The sequence below is a fragment of the Rhinolophus sinicus genome, chromosome 16 (genome assembly GCF_057876585.1).
Source record: "Rhinolophus sinicus isolate RSI-liver-muscle chromosome 16, RSI-T2T, whole genome shotgun sequence".
NCBI classification, from domain to species: Eukaryota; Metazoa; Chordata; class Mammalia; order Chiroptera; family Rhinolophidae; genus Rhinolophus; species Rhinolophus sinicus.
This window is the reverse complement of record NC_142516.1, coordinates 102,388,847-102,404,744: the sequence shown is the minus strand read 5'-3', so window position 1 is coordinate 102,404,744 and position 15,898 is coordinate 102,388,847. Positions and strand designations below refer to the sequence as shown.

The following is a 15,898-nucleotide window of genomic DNA, read 5'->3' as shown; positions in this document are numbered from 1 at the left end:
CCAACTCACCACAATTTGAACTTGGACATATCAATGTATTTTACAGTGAATTTTTACCCTTATGATTTTACTCCTCCACATTTCTTAACGTATTTTTTATGTTTCCTTAAGTTTTTGGGTTTTTTTCCCTTAAGAAAGAGGCCCATTTGGGTGGCACATTTTTTATCTTACAGTTTCTTTCTTTCTCCTCTGTTGACTAACTTTGGTACTTTTCTCTTCTTTCATACATTAGAAAAATACATTAGAAAAATCTTATCTTCTGGTCAACACAAGACTTCCTTTATGTGACATTGAAATTCAGCCTGTGAATAATGTATCTCATTTCATTGTTAGCTTAACTCATTAGGAAGTTAACTCTAAAATTATAATGATTAAATTACATTCATCCCCACTTCTTTATACTTCACATCAAAAGACAGCTTGGAGTTTGTCACTCTTTTGCTCAAAACAGTGCCCAACCATGTTGTAAATAAGGGCCACAATCCTGCCCCTAGCATTGAAGACCCTTGGTAATCAGGTCTGAGCCTGCCCATTCATCCTGGTTTTGTTTCCTGGTACATCCCAGCATCAGCACCATATTCCTGTCCTCCTGGATCACTTACCATTCCCTGAGCTCTGATTTGGTTCTTCCACATATGCACCAGCCACTTACATTATCTTTGTCTCTAATTCACTTGTCAAAAATCTACCTATTTTTATTTTATGCCATTCATTTCCCTTTCACCTATCAAATCCTACCTGCCTCAAAAATTCAGCTCAAAGTGTCTCCATTCTCTGACTAGCTCAGCCAAAAATAACTTCTGATTTTATTTAGGTAGCAGAGGATTTGTGTAGCACTTATGTGGTACTTTTCATATTTTAGTTCAAATAGTATGCATTTGTGTGTGTGTGTTGTGGGTTAGTTTGCCCATGAAATAGACTCTGAGAGTTTTACATATAGGAATTATACTGGAAAGTGATCTCAAGATCAACATTTGTGGAGGAATGAAAGGAGAGAATTGTTCACAGGAGGAATTGAGCTGTGATGCAGTCAAAACAAAGGCCTCAGCTACACCTACAGGGAGCCCCGAAACTGGGTTGTCCTTGCAGAGTTGTCCCAAATTAAGGCAAAGAGGTATGACTTTATGACCCATATTTATTGGTCATTGCATGTGGACTGTACCTGAGAGGGGGCAAGACCGTGGCAACATGGCCCTCCTTAGACAAGAGAAAGTCCTGGAAAGGAATTCAGCTGAGAGCTGCCAACACTCCCAGCACCTGGGGAAATGGGATTTCATTTCGTCCGGGCAGCATACATGGCATCTACTATATAGTCATACCTTGTGCTACTCAGATCAATCTGCTTCATAAAATAAATTTTGGGAGCACTTGCTCTAGGATCCTGGTTGGTCTCTTTTCTGAGAGGAAACTTGCAAGAGGAACATTCATGGGATTAACTACAGACCCTACAGTTAGAGCTAGTCTTGAGACAGTGAACTAGAAATGTCAGAACTCTTGTGGCAGATGGTAAAAAAGAGGGATAAAAAAATCCTGAAATAGGACATGTTAGACTGAAAACACTATGAAAAGCTAGAAAACCCACTGGATAGCTATATTCCACTGATGGATTCAGAGGACATTTGAAAGCAATAAGAAATGTACTAGTGAGAGGGTCATGGGCATAATGAGAAGCTCTGTAGTGGTTTTTTCAGTCAGAGTAGCTTTTTTCATCATATTTTTCCTGACTAAATACAATAAATTCTCTTTTTGGTTTAAAAAGTAAGTAATATGGAAAAGCATAAAATCAGGGAGAAAAACTGTTTTTTAAAAAAGTGTACAATTCTCCACTGCAGATGCCATGGCTTTGCTATAGGTGTCTATATTGTGATTCTCCTATCACCTGCCAAAACCTCCAAATGGCATCTTTTCCCATCACAGGTACCTCTAATCCCATATGGTATACCAGGCCACTTGGCCCAAGTGCATGGTTTTGGGCCAAGTGCACCTCTGACATTCAATTTTATTTATATTAATTTCGGGTGTATAGCATAGTGGTTAGAAATTTATATAATTTAAGAAGTGGTCCCCCTTACTAGTACCCAGTTGGCACTATACATAGTTATTCCCATATTATTGATTATATTCCCTATGCTTTATTTTACCATCCCCATGACTATTTTATAACTACAAATTTGTATTTCTTATTCCCTTCACCTTTTTCACCCTGCCCCCAATCCTCCTCCCATTTATCACCACAACAGATCTAGTACCCATCTGACACCACACATAGTTATTACAATATTATTGACTATATTCATTATGCTATTCCCTATATCCCCGTGACTACTGTGTAACAACCAATTTGTACTTCCCCTTTTCCAATGATGCTCAACCCCCTTCTCATCTGGCAACCATCAAAATGTTCTGTGTATCTATAAGTTTCTTTCTGTTTTGTTTAGTTTGTTCTTTACATTCCACTTATAAGCAAAATCGTATGACATTTGTCTTTTGCTGTCTGACTTACTATACTCAGCACAATACCCTCTATGTCCATCCATGTTGTCTCAGACGGCAAAATTTCATTTTTTTACAGCTGAATAATATTCCATTGTGTGTTTGTACCATCTCTTCTTTATCCATTCATCCATTCAGGGACACCCAGGTTGCCGTCATATCTTGGCTATTGTAAATAATGCTGCAATGAACACATGGATGAGTACATACCCTCGAAGTAGTGTTCGGGTTTCTTTGAATATATACCCAGAAGTGGGAATACTAGGTCCTTTTTTGTCTCTTGTTGCAGTCTTTGTTTTAAAGTCTATTTTGTCTGGTTTAAGTATTGCTACCCCAGATTTTTGTTCATTTGTTCCATTTTCATGAAATAGCTTTTTCCATCCCTTTATTTGCAGTCTCTGTGTGTCTTTCAATCTCAAGTGAGTCTCTTCTAGGCAGCATATGTAAGGGTCTTGTTTTGTTATCCATTCAGCCCCCATATCTTTTGATTGGAGCATTTAATCCATTTACATTGAAAGCAATTGTTCATAGGTATATAGTTATTGTCATTTTATTATTCATATGTTGTTTATTATTTTTGTCTTAAAGAAGTCCCTCTAAGATTCCTTGTAATACTGCTTTGGTGGTGATAAACTCCTTACTTTTTTCTTGTCTGAGAAACTCTTTTTCTAAATGATAGCTTTGCTGGCTAGAGTTATCTTGGTTGTACGGCCTTGCTTTTTATCACTTCAAATATTTCGTGCCAATCCCATCAGGCCTGCAAACTTTCTGTTGAGAAATTAGCTCACAGTCTTATGGGAGATCCCTTATAGGTAACTAACAGCTTTTCTCTTGCTGCTTTTAATATTCTTTCTTTGTCTTTAACATTGGCGTTTTAATTATGATGTTCTTGGTGTTGGCCTCTTTGGGTTCATCTTGTTTGGGACTCTCTACATTTCCTGGGCTTTTATGTCTATTTCCTTCACCAGGTTAGGGAAGTTTTCCCTCATTATTTCCTCAAATATATTTTCAATTCATTGCTCTCTCTCTTATCTTTCTGGTACCCTTATAATGTGAATGTTAGAATGCTTGATGTTGTCCCAGAAGTCTCTTAAACTGTCCTCATTTTCAGGGCTTCTTTTTTCTTTTTGATGTTCTGATTAGGTGTTTTCTGCTACCTTATCTTCTAAAGCACTGATTCGGTCCTTTGCTTCATCTAATCTAATGTTGATTCCCTGGAATGTATTTTTCATTTCTGTTATTGCATTCTTTATTTCTGACTGGTTCTTTTTTTATGTTTTCTATCTTCATTTTTATGTTTCCTATGTCTTTCTTGAAGTTCTTCCTGAGATCATTGAGCATCCTTATAACTAGTGTTTAAAATTCTGCATCTGGTAGATTGCTTGTCTCCATTTTGTTTAGTTCTTTTTCTGGAGCTTTGTTCTGTTCTTTTATTTGGAACATGTTTCTTTTTCTTCCCATTTTGGCTGCCTACCTGTATTTGTTTCTCTGTATTAGGCAGGGCTGCTATGTCTCCTGGTATTAGTAGAGTGGCATTAGGTAGTAGGTGTGCTGTGGGGCTCAGTAGCACAGTCTCCTTGGTCACCAGAGCCATGTACTCCAGGTGTGTCCCTTGTATGGGTTGTATGTGCCCTCTTGTTGTAGTTGAGCCTTGGTTGCTGTTTTCACCTCAATCGGAGGAACTGACCCTCTGTCTCATTGGTTGTGAGAACTGACCATGACAACAGTGGAGGTGCTGTTGTGCAGGGGGCTGACTCTACAGAGCAAGATCTGCCTCAGCAGGGCTCTGGTGCCTGCAGAATTTGTCCCTTGGGTATGTCATCTTTGGAGGTGGCTAGGTGAGGCTCTAGATCATTTCAAAGCTAGCCCCTGGGTGCAACAGCCCCAAGGCCACTAGGGAGGTGACCCACTGCAAGTTAAGTTCAGCCAAAGCACATGCCCCACCCAGAGCCACCTGGCAGGAGCCACAAAGCAATCCACAGATGGCTGCCACAAGTGCCGTGCTTGGAAATGCTCCAAAAGGCCAAGTCGTGAACCAGGGCTGGCTGCTGCTAATGCCAGGCTTAGAGTTGCTCAGCCAGAGATACAGGACATGGTCAAGCCAGATGCTGTTTTTTGGGGTTCTGTGAACCTTTGAGAGACCCTAGGAAAGTCTGCAGCATGAGCCAAGGCAGGCGGTTTGTAAAAAAAAAAAAAAAAAGCCACTGGAAGCGGCTTGGGTGTGCACAAAAGTTGGTTGGGGCAAGGTCTTAGAATCAACACAGCATGGTGAATGAATGGTGTCATCAGCTTGATGGAGATTCAGATACTGCAGCCGCCTGAGTGCATGCCAGGAAGGGGGAGCGCTCAACAAAGAAACAATGACTTCCACCAGTGTCTCCATCTGGGAGAAAGCTGCCCCTCCAGCCTTCATCCTGAAGCCAGACAGCTCAGTTGTCTGTGTGTCCCTGGCGTCTCTCCAGCTGCTGCCCCAGCGCTGGAGCTCAAAGACAGTGATTCTATTGGTGAGTAAGTCAGTGCCCAGTCCCTTTAAGAGGAGCATCTGGGACTTTAGCCACGATATCCACTGGTTTTCAACCAGAAATGACAGGATCTTCTCTCCCTGGCGCTGGAACCCTGGGATAGGGTACCTGGTGTAGCACTGGGACCTGTTACTCTTTTGGGGGGGAGGAACCTCCACAGCTGAGATGTCCCTTCTGATTTTTAATGCTCACATGCAGGTTTGGGACCAGCCCATTCTGCATCTCTGCCCCTCCTACCAGTCTCAAGGTGGCTTCTTCTGTATGTCCTTAGTTGTAGCAAGATTTCAGGCGATTCTCAATGATGGTTGTTTTCTAGTTTAGTTGTAATTTTGATGTGTTTGTTAGAGAAGTTAAACACAGCATTTACCTACTTCACTATCTTGACCCCATATTTCAATTTCATTTTTATACCTCAGCAAGAAAGAGCTAAGAGATTGAATATTAAAAGTTACCATTTACAAAAGAAAAACAAATTTGCTAGAATAAATATAATAAACATGTGCCAAATCTTTTTTTTTCCCTTCTTCTGCCTCCCCCTGCAACTCTGGTTCAAGCCATTGTCTTTCAGTCTAGTTGTGTAGGACACAGCTCCCTTGCCCATGCTGGTGTTATGAGCCTTGCACTCCCCTGGCTGAGGCAGTCAGTCGGCCTCTCACAGCAGCTCTCGGCAGCTCACAGCAGCCCACATCAGCCCACAGCAGCCTGCAGCAGCCCACAGCCGCTCATGCGGACCTCCAGCTGCTCATGGCAGCGCAACTCCAGGGAGAGCCTTTGTTCACACTCTTAGCAGTAGAGGGCGCAGCTCATTGGCGCACGTGGGAATCAAACTGGTGACCTCAGCGTTAGGAGCACAGCACTCCAACCACCTGAGCCAGCAGGCTGGCCTGCAAAATCTTAATGAATATAATTATAAATCTTTATCGAAAGCTACTAAAGAAAGTGTAAACCAATAGACAAATCTATTGCATTTACTGATACGAAGGCTTAGAATCATCAGGATGCTTGTTCTCCACAAGTTATTGATCTATAGTTTAATATAATTCTAATCAAAATCCAAAAATTTTTATGGAACATGACAAGCTGATTTTTAAAATGTGTTTGGAAAAACAAAGGATTGAATCAAGTGGACCTTAAAAAGAACTAGGAAAGGGAGAGCAGAAGCAGAAGCTTGTCCTACAGGATGTTAAGATTTAATATAAAGCTACAGTCATAAAGATGAGTGGTGTTGGCACAAGGATAGACAAGTAAATCAATGGAACATAAGAAAGAGCCAAGAAAGAAGGCACACTGTATTGCCGAGGGTAATCCTTGATTATGCTATAATAACTAGTTCCCTTGAAATAGCTTCACATGCCACAACCAAGGTTTATTTCTCATTCGTATCACCAATTGATGAAGGTTACAAAGCTCTCCCTGCTATTCTCCTGCAATGTGGAGATCTGGGCTGCTTCCAGTTTGCAACTTTATATCTTGGGATTCTTTGCTTCTAGCCACAGGATGAGAGGTAACCCATGAAGTGTCCCACCTGCTTTTAATTGTGGCATATCACTCCCACACACATTCCCTTCGTGGAGAACTCAGGTACGTGGTCTCAGTGCAACATGAAAGGCTAGGAAATGTAATTTTTCTATGTGCCCAGGAAAAGGACATGATGTGATGAACCAGCAGCCAGCATTGTTTCTGCAAAATAGTATGAAAACTTATATATGACACAATTGGCATAGCTGATCCCTGGGGAAAGTATTGATGATTAATAAATGATGTGAAGGAGAAGAAGAAGAAGAAGAAGAAGAAGAAGAAGAAGAAGAAGAAGAAGAAGAAGAAGAAGAAGAAGGAGGAGGAGGAGGAGGAGGAGGAGGAGGAGGAGGAGGAGGAGGAGGAGGAGGAGAAGAAGAAGAAGAAGAAGAAGAAGAAGAAGAAGAAGAACTCAATTCCTGCTTTACACTGCACTCAAACAAATAATTTTCAAAGGATTAAAAACTTAAATGAGAAAGACAAAAGAAATATAGGAAAATATCTTTATGACCCAGTATTGGTGAAGGGTTCTCAACACAGAGAAAAAACAGAAACCCAGAAGAAAATGATGGATAAAAATATATCATGAGGAAAGAGAAAAGACAAACTGGTAAAAGATATTTTCAATACATTTAACTGAAAAGGGTTAGTATCTAGACTACAGAAAGAAATTATACTAGCCAACTGTGACCAAAAAAAAAAAAAATCTGATGGAAATAACTGTACTTCATTAGTAAGTCAGAAAATTAAAATTACAATTACAAGATTTCATTTCACAACCATTAAATTGGAAAAATTAAAGTCAGATATCATTAGTGTTAGCAAGGAAGAGGAGCTACGGGAAATGTTTTCCACTACTGGTGAGAATATAAATTGGTTTAAAAAGGTTGAGAAATAATTTGGCACTATCTCATGCAATTAAAATTGTGCATACAACCAAGGAATAGCAATTCCACTTGTAGACAAATTCTTACACTTGTGAATTGTGACTAGATACTTCAACACAAATGTTAATCTTGAAAAATACAATATGGAGTGAAAACAACAAGATACAGAAGAAGACATATAGTATACTATCTTGTAGAGTTAAATCAAGCAAGTATAAGGATATTTTAAGAATCCACACATACACAAATCCATGCATGTGCTTAAGAATCTATACTACAAAGAAAAGCAAGCCAATGAACAAAGTGAAAATGTAGGAAAGTGGATGTTGTTGGGAATATAGCAGCCAGGCAGTGTGGGGAGCTTCAAGGACACCAATAAAGTTGGATTTCTGATGTGGTGTAACGGGTTCACAGGTATTAATTTAGTTGTGTAATAAGCTAGTGTCAGCATAAATATTCCCTTATGCATGAAATATGTAATTTTTTAAATTAACACACACAAACACACACACACACACACACACACACGAAAGAAAAAGTAAGCATTTTGCAAACTGATTCCCATTTAAGAGAGCGGTTGATTTTGCAATTGTTTAGGAGCAGAAAGAGTGAGTATATCTTCTCTTTTTAACACTACACTTAGTCTATAGCAAGATCCTCTTTCCTTTTAATATTTGAAGTTTATTTACTTTTTATAATTATCTCGAAACCCCTCCCATATAATTTATGTCATTTTTACTTTTTTAAAAAACTAAATTAATTGGGGTAACATCGGTTAATAAAATTATATAAGTTTCAAGTGTACAATTCTATAATACATCATCTGTATATTGCATTGTGTGTTCATCACCCAAAGTCACGTCTCCTTCTGTCACCACTTATCTGACCCCTTTTACTTCCTCCCTCCCCCTTTACCCTCTGGTAACCACTAAACTGTTGTCTGTGTGTATGAACTTCTGTCTATATGTTTGTCTTGTTTGTTCATTTGTTGCTTTCAGTTTTATATCCCACATGAGTAAAATCATATGTTTGTTTTTTTTTTACTTTTTCCATGTGCTTATTTTGCTTAGCATGATATTCTGAAGATCCAGCCATGTTGTCACAAATGGCAGTATTTCATCTTTCCTTATGGCCAAGTAATATTCCATTGTGTATATGTACCACACTTTTATCCAATTATTTATCGAAGGACACTTCAGTTGTTTGCATGTCTTGGTCATCATGAATAATGCTGCAATGAACATAGGAGTACATACGTTTTTACAGATAAATAAATGTTTTCAGATTTTGGGGGTAGATACCCAGAAAAGGGATTGCTGGGTCACATGGTAATTATTTTCTTCATTTTTGGATGAACCTCCATACTGTTTTCCATGGTGGCTGTACCAATTTACATTCCCACCAGCAGTGTATGAAGGTTCCTTTTTCTCCACAGCCTCTCCAACACTTGTTATTACTTGTCTTGTTGATAATAGCCATTCTAACAGGTGTGAGGTGGTACCCCATTGTGGTTTTGGTTTGCTTGTTGATAATAGCCATTCTAACAGGTGTGAGGTGGTACCCCATTGTGGTTTTGGTTTCCATTTCCCTAAGTAGTGAAGTTTAGCATCTTTTCATACGTCTATTGGCTGTTCATATGTCTCCTTCAGAGAAGAGTCTGTTCAGGTCCTCTGCCCATTTTTTAATTGGATTGTTTGTTTTTTGTTGTTGAGTTGTATGAGTTCTTTATATATTTTGGATATTAGCACATTATCGGAGGTATTGTTTACAAATATCTTCTTCTATTTGGTTGGTTGCCTCTTTGTTTTGTTGATGGTTTCTTTTGCTGTGCAGAAGCTTTTTACTTTTTTTTTAACATCAAAATCCTGTTTTATGTTTTCCCAGTGGCCAAGTTTTATCTGCTCTTCCTACAACATCTAGGCAAATTCAAATTCTGCAGAATCTTACTACAACATGTGAGGTAATTTTTCCCTCATTTATCTTTATGTTGGTTTCATTTTGTGGAAGTATTATGTGCCATGTTCTCTCCTATATGTTGTCTAACATATATAGTTGGTATAAACCCCTCTTCTTACAGCCTTCTCCCCCTTCCCATAATCACATGATTTTGCTGGTTTCCAAAATTAAACCTTCATTTGTGTTCCTGGCTTCTCAGCCAACTGCATAATAGTTCCTTGGAATTGAAAGTGTGTACTTAACAAGATACTATGATAACAGACATCCAATAGGACTTTGCTTATAAAACAATGGTTTTTAACCAAGAAGTAAGCATCAAAAACATAAGTAAAAATTTATTAAAATTTTCATACATGGGATCCATCTCCCCAGAATACCTAAGGTGTGGAAGACTGATAAGAGTTACAAAATATCATGGTAGAAAATTGATGGCTCCCTGTTTGTCAGTTAGGGTTCTCCAAGAAGCAGACCAGATTAAAGACATGAGAGATTTACTAGGGTGCATGCTTGTGAAGGAAGAAGAGGAGGGAGCTGGAGATGGCAGGGAGCACGCTCACACCATGATGCAGCTCTGACACCTGTGCAGAAAGGTAGATTGTGCATGGACAGTCTATCTAGACTACAAGGCAGCTCCACAGAAGGTTTGGCTGGACCAGTCATGAGTCCTTAAGCCAAAGTCACCTGTAAGAGGAAACTCATACCTGGCAGGATGGACCTGCATTAATACACCCACAATGCTGAATCACTGACTGGCTGCTGCCCTGCAGCAGCAATGGCCTCAGTCTCTGGTGGACCGAAAGGGGGATCAGCTGGGAAGGTCAGTCACCTCTCCCTCTCCCAACAGAAGAGGTGAGCAGTGAATTTTCATAGTCACCACACCATGGACAGAGGAAATACCAGCAGAGGAGCATCAGAGATATAGAATTTAGTCCTTGGTCTGCCACTTTCTAGATGTGTGATTTTAGACAAGTTAGCTATGAGCATTAATTTCTTCATCTGAACAATGAAAATAATGACACTTGCCTAGTCTATGTTAAAGTGTTACTATTAGGTTGGTGCAAAAGTAATTGCAGTTTTTGCAATTAATTTTAACCTTTTAAACCGCAATTACTTTTGCACCAACCTAATATAATGATCAAAGGAAATGAGTGTGAATATGCTTTGAACCAGTGCAGTAAAATACAAAAAAATGTAAATAATTTTGGAAGACATTACCCGAAGTTCATAATTAGATTAAAGTATAAGAACACTGGCATGATAATAGTATCAAGGATATGGAATTTTTATTAAAGAAAATCACCATTTAATCAACTTTCTAGACAAAATTTTGTTTCTCTTATAAACATCTGACTTAAACATCCAGTTTTACAATTGGGCCATAAATATATTCATTCACTCATTCATTCATTTTCTCTTCAAGTGTTTATTGAGTACCTAGTATGTTTCAGGCCCTTTAGCAACTGGGGTTACAGAGAAGAATAAAACAAGCTCCCTGAAAAAAATGTTTATAATGCCATGTGTGTGAATGAGGACCAGCGGCCAGGAAGTCTTTTCCATTTCCCTTATAGGCACACTTTTCTGATTTTAGCTTCAGATGAAAATGATGTGAACAACAATTTTTTTGTTTTATAATTGTTTCCCCTTTGAAACTGCAGATTGTCCTCTGGCAGCCGGTAACAGCTGAATTTATTGAGAAGAAAAAAGCAGTCCATTTTTTTGTGAATGCATCTGATATAAGCAGTGTGAAAGCCCATTTAAATGAGAGCAGAATTTCATTCAGGTAAGCATCATTCAATATTTATTGAATAGCTATTATAAGCACCTATTATGCATTTGACTAGCAGATGGTATAATTGCTTCCTGGAAAAATTAATACTTACATTAGACATGGCAACATGGAAATCTCTGAAGTGAACTGGCGATGAACCCCAAGTACCTAGATCTGTGATCTTGAACAAGTGGTTTAACCTCTCAGGACCTTGCTCCCTTATCTCAAAATGACGGCTAGAGTCAGTAGTCTGTGGAGCCTCTTATAGTTCCTCCTAATTCTTTCCTTCTTATAGTTTTGCTACTCTGTACCCAGACTTGAGGAGCAAAATTGTCATTCACTTTAGTAGACTTTAGTAGAATTCTAAAAAGCAGCTGATGAAGAGGATTTTACTTCCTTCACAAGGTCAGTGAACATTCCTGACTGGTCCTAGATTACAAAGTGTATCAGATGTGATTTCTGCGCAGAGTCCACGCCCTCTTCCTTTGGGAGTCTCCCATCCACTATCTCCTCTCTCTATCCATCGCCCGAGTGCCAGTGTCCTCTTGCTGTTCTAGCACTTCCTGGAGGCCATGCTCTCTCCTCTGTATCATGTACTCTCCAATTTGGAGAATACACTATGATAATTATTAATAATATGTTATAAGCGTTTACTGCCATCTAGGAACTGTGCTGGGCCTTTTTATCATTTAATTCTTATTTAACCCTGTGAGGTTAAATTTGCCTCATTGTCCAGATGAAAGAGGTTTTGAAACTTACAAATGAATTTCTCAAGGTCAACCATGCTAGAACATGGCAGAGGTAGGAGTTGAACTTTCTGATGTCAAAGCTTTGGCTTTTATCTATTGGCCTAAATAAAAGTAAAGAAGCCATTATTAAAATGATATCTAACTTTTAAATTGTTCATCCCAGGTAATTAAATGGCTTAATTCAGTTAAAAATTTTGCCCAGTTAACAATGTGGCATTTCTCAAGAGGCATTACATAAGATGATTTTCCCATACCTTTCCTTTTCCTGTGCTTGTATTTCTCTAGAGATTTGATCATCTTTGGCTGTGTATAACATCTAGTACAGGTCAACAGTTGTCACAATGGAAAACGAAAAGAAAAGCCTTTTTGCTTCCCCTTGGTTTTTAACTGAAAAGAGAATAACACAATGTTACTCTAAATTGAAGAATGTTGTCCATTAACCTGTATGTTCACATAAAAGACACTGATGAAGCACAATCAAGAAATGTTGATAACAGTGGAGGAAGGGTGAGATTTTGAAGGCCCTGAAAACATACCAGATAGGGCACTTTCTCTCCAGTGCCCATGAGGGCTCTGCCAAGAGGGTTTGTGAATTTCATCCTACTGCACTGTTAGGTGGTGTTGTTTTCACCTTGATGAACTTTTGCTTGTTAGATTTCTTAGTGATTTCCCCCCAACCCGTGCTCATGTGTTGGGGTTGCAATGGGCCATGTGGGAAAATCAGAGCCCTTTTTGGAAACCAGCTTGCCCTCTGTTTCATCACCTAGTGTCTTGATGGAAGATGTGGGAGATATTATCCGCCAGCAGACTTCCAACGACACGGTCAGCCCCCGGGACTCCTCCTCATACTACGAAAATTATCACACACTAGATGAAGTAAGCCATCACATTTCTCTCCAAAATTACTGTTTTCATTTAACCAGCATTTCCATTTCAACCACAGGAAATTATTAAAGTATCAGAATTGGTGGAAGAGGGTAAAAAATATCACAATTAGGTTGATCATACAGTGGTAATTCACCCTTTCGTAGATAACTTCCCTTGGAAGATTGCTTCATATTTGGTAAACTGCCTCTAACCAGGTTGTTTGTCCACAGCTAAGCATATCTCTAACTGCTAGGAGTAAACTGCATGCAAAGGAAGAGCAGGAAATAAAAAACAGTGTCTAAATTTTTATCGAAACTGCCACAAAAAAATTAAGAGTCCAATTTATCATGTCTCTTTGGACCATAACCCTGATAGCACTCTTACTGAATAATTGTCACATTATCCACTGAGTTAAAGAAATGTATTCAATTATTTAATACACTATAAATAAGTCCATCTTATTTCCTTTAGGATGAAACTATGAAATAATAATGATGATAATCATAATCATAATTATGTCTGTGTTTTATTCTTTAAGAAATTGATTTTTTTTTCTTATCAGTACTTACAAGTTCCAATTTTTCGAGAAGGAACCTGAGGAAGATGTAAATGTTTAGTTGACCTCAGTAAACTTTCATAAAGTACTCTAAGAGCCATTTCCTTGTATTTGTTAGCTGAGAGGGTGAACCCCTTGGAGGACTTCCTTTTCTTTTTTAAATAATTTTTTATTTTTCAATTACAGTTCGCATACAATATTATAATAGTTTCAGGTGTACAATACAGTAATTAGACATTTACATACTTACAAACTGATCACCCCAATAAATCTAGTACCAATCTGACACAATACACAGTTATTACAATATTATTGACTGTATTCCTTATGTTATACTTTACATTCTGATGACAATTTTGTAGCTGCAAATTTGTACTTCTTAATCTCGTCCCCTTTTTCACCCATCCCCCCCCCCCAAAGCCTTCCCATCTGGCAAACATCAAAATGTTTTCTGTATTTATGAGTTTCTTTCTGTTTTGCTTGTTCATTTATTTTGTTCTTTAAATTCCACATATAAGCAAAATCACATTACATTTGTCTTTCTCTGTCTGACATACTCCACTCAGCACAATAGCCTCTAGGTCCATCCATGCCATCACAGATGGCACAAACCCATTCCCCTCCATGGCCCAGCAATATTCCATTGTATATATGTACCACCTACTCTTTATCCATTCATCATCCATGAACAGACACCCAGGCTGCCTCCACATCTTGGTCACTGTAAACAATGCTGCAATGAACATTCATCCCCCGAAGTAATATTTTGGGTTTCTTTGGATAAATATTCAAAAGTGGGATTACTTGGTCCTTCTTTGTCTCTTGTTATAGCCTTTGTTTGAAAATCTATTTTGTCTGGTATAAATATTGCTACCCCAGTATTTTGTTTGTTTGTTTATTTCCTTGCTTGCTTGCTTGCTTGTTTGTTTGTTTCCATTTTCATGAAACATCTTTTTCCCATCCCTTTACTTTCAGTCTGTGTGTGCCTTTCCATCTGAAGTGAATCTATTATAGGCAACATACTTAAGTTCTTGTTTTCTTATCCATTTAGCCACCCTGTGTTTTGATTAAAGCATTTAATTCATTGACACTTAAAGTAATTTGATAGATATGTAATTATTGCCAATTTGATATTCATATTTTTTTATCTTTTTTTATCTTAAAGGAATCCCTCTAACATTTCTTACAATACTGGTTTGACAGTGATGAACTCCTGTAGCTTTTTCTTATCTTAGAAGTTCTTTCTCTGTCTTTCCCTGGGTACTGCAATCTTGTTTGTAGGTCCTTGCTTTTCATCATTTTGAATATTTTGTGCCAATCCTTTCTGGCCTGCAAAGTTTCTGATAAGAAATTAGATGATAGTCTTATGGGAGCTCCCGTGTAAGTGACTAACTGCTTTCTCTTGCTGCTTTTAACATTTTTTTCTTTGTCTTTAATATTTGACATTTTAATTATGATGTGTCTTTGTGTGGGCTTCTTTGGGTTCATCTTGCTTGGGACTCTGTGCTTCCTGAGCTTGTATATCTATTTCCTTCACCAGGTTAGGGGGGTTTTCCATCATTATTTCTTCAAATAGGTTTTCAATTCCTTGCTCTCTCTCTTCTTCTGGTACCTTTATAATGCTAATGTTGGTATGCTTGATATTGTCCCAGAGGCCCTTTAAACTGTCCTCATGGTTTGCATTTTTTTCTTTTTGCTGTTCTGATTGGGTGTTTTCTGCTACTTTAACTTCTAATTCTCTGATTTGATCCTCTGCTTCATCTACTGTTGAATTCCTCTTATGTATTTTTCATTTCAGTTATTGTATTCTTTATTTCTGACTGGTTCTTTTTTGTTTTCTATCTCTGTTTTTATGTTTCCTATATCTGTTTTGAAGTTCTCCCTGAGATCATTGAGCATCCTTATAATGAGTGTTTGGAACTCTGCATCTGGTAGATTGCTTATCTCCATTTTGTTTCGTTCTTTTCCTGGGGCTTTGCTCTGTCTTTTACTTAAGACATGTTTCTTTGTCTCCCCATTTTGGCTGCCTCCCTGTGTTTGTTTCTATGTATTAAGTAGAGCTGTTATGTCTCCTGATCTTAGTAGAATGGTGTTATATAGTAGGTGTCCTGCGGGGCCCTGTGCTGCAGTCTCCCTGGTGACCTGAGCTGGGTGCTCCAGGTGTGTCCTTTTTGTGAGTTGTATATGCCCTCCTATTGTAGTTGAGCCTGAGTTGCTGTTTGCATGACAATGGGAGGAATTGACCCTTAGTCTGGTTGGTTGTGAGGACTGGCTGTGACTACACCGTAGGAGCTGCTGTTCAAGGGCTGACCCTATGGAGCAGGATTTTATTTAGCAGGGCTCTGGTCCCTGCCCAAACAGCTCTTTGGGTATGTTGCACACTGAAGCATCTGGGTGGCCCTCCAGCTTGGTCATAAACTGGCCACACAGTGTGCCAGCCATGGGGCCTCCTGGAAGGAGCCCTGACACTGGCCAAGTTCAGCCATAGCCTGTGCCCTGCCCAGAGCTACCTGGCATGAGCCACAAAGCAACCACAAATGGCCACCACCTGCACTGGGCTTGGAGGTGCCTTGAGAAGTCAAGGT

At 38.8% G+C, this 15,898-nt stretch overlaps 1 protein-coding gene across 1 annotated transcript in view; it reads left to right on the top strand.

Moving 5' to 3' along the window:
• The window catches only part of CPB2 (carboxypeptidase B2), a 56,623-nt gene that overhangs the window by 4,273 nt on the left and 36,452 nt on the right, over positions 1–15,898 (top strand). Inside the window, exons 2-4 of the mRNA XM_019753549.3 lie at positions 9,302–9,377; positions 11,029–11,153; positions 12,658–12,766. Of these exons, the coding sequence (XP_019609108.3) occupies positions 9,302–9,377; positions 11,029–11,153; positions 12,658–12,766 (310 nt within the window). The remainder of the gene's footprint in view (positions 1–9,301; positions 9,378–11,028; positions 11,154–12,657; positions 12,767–15,898) is intronic.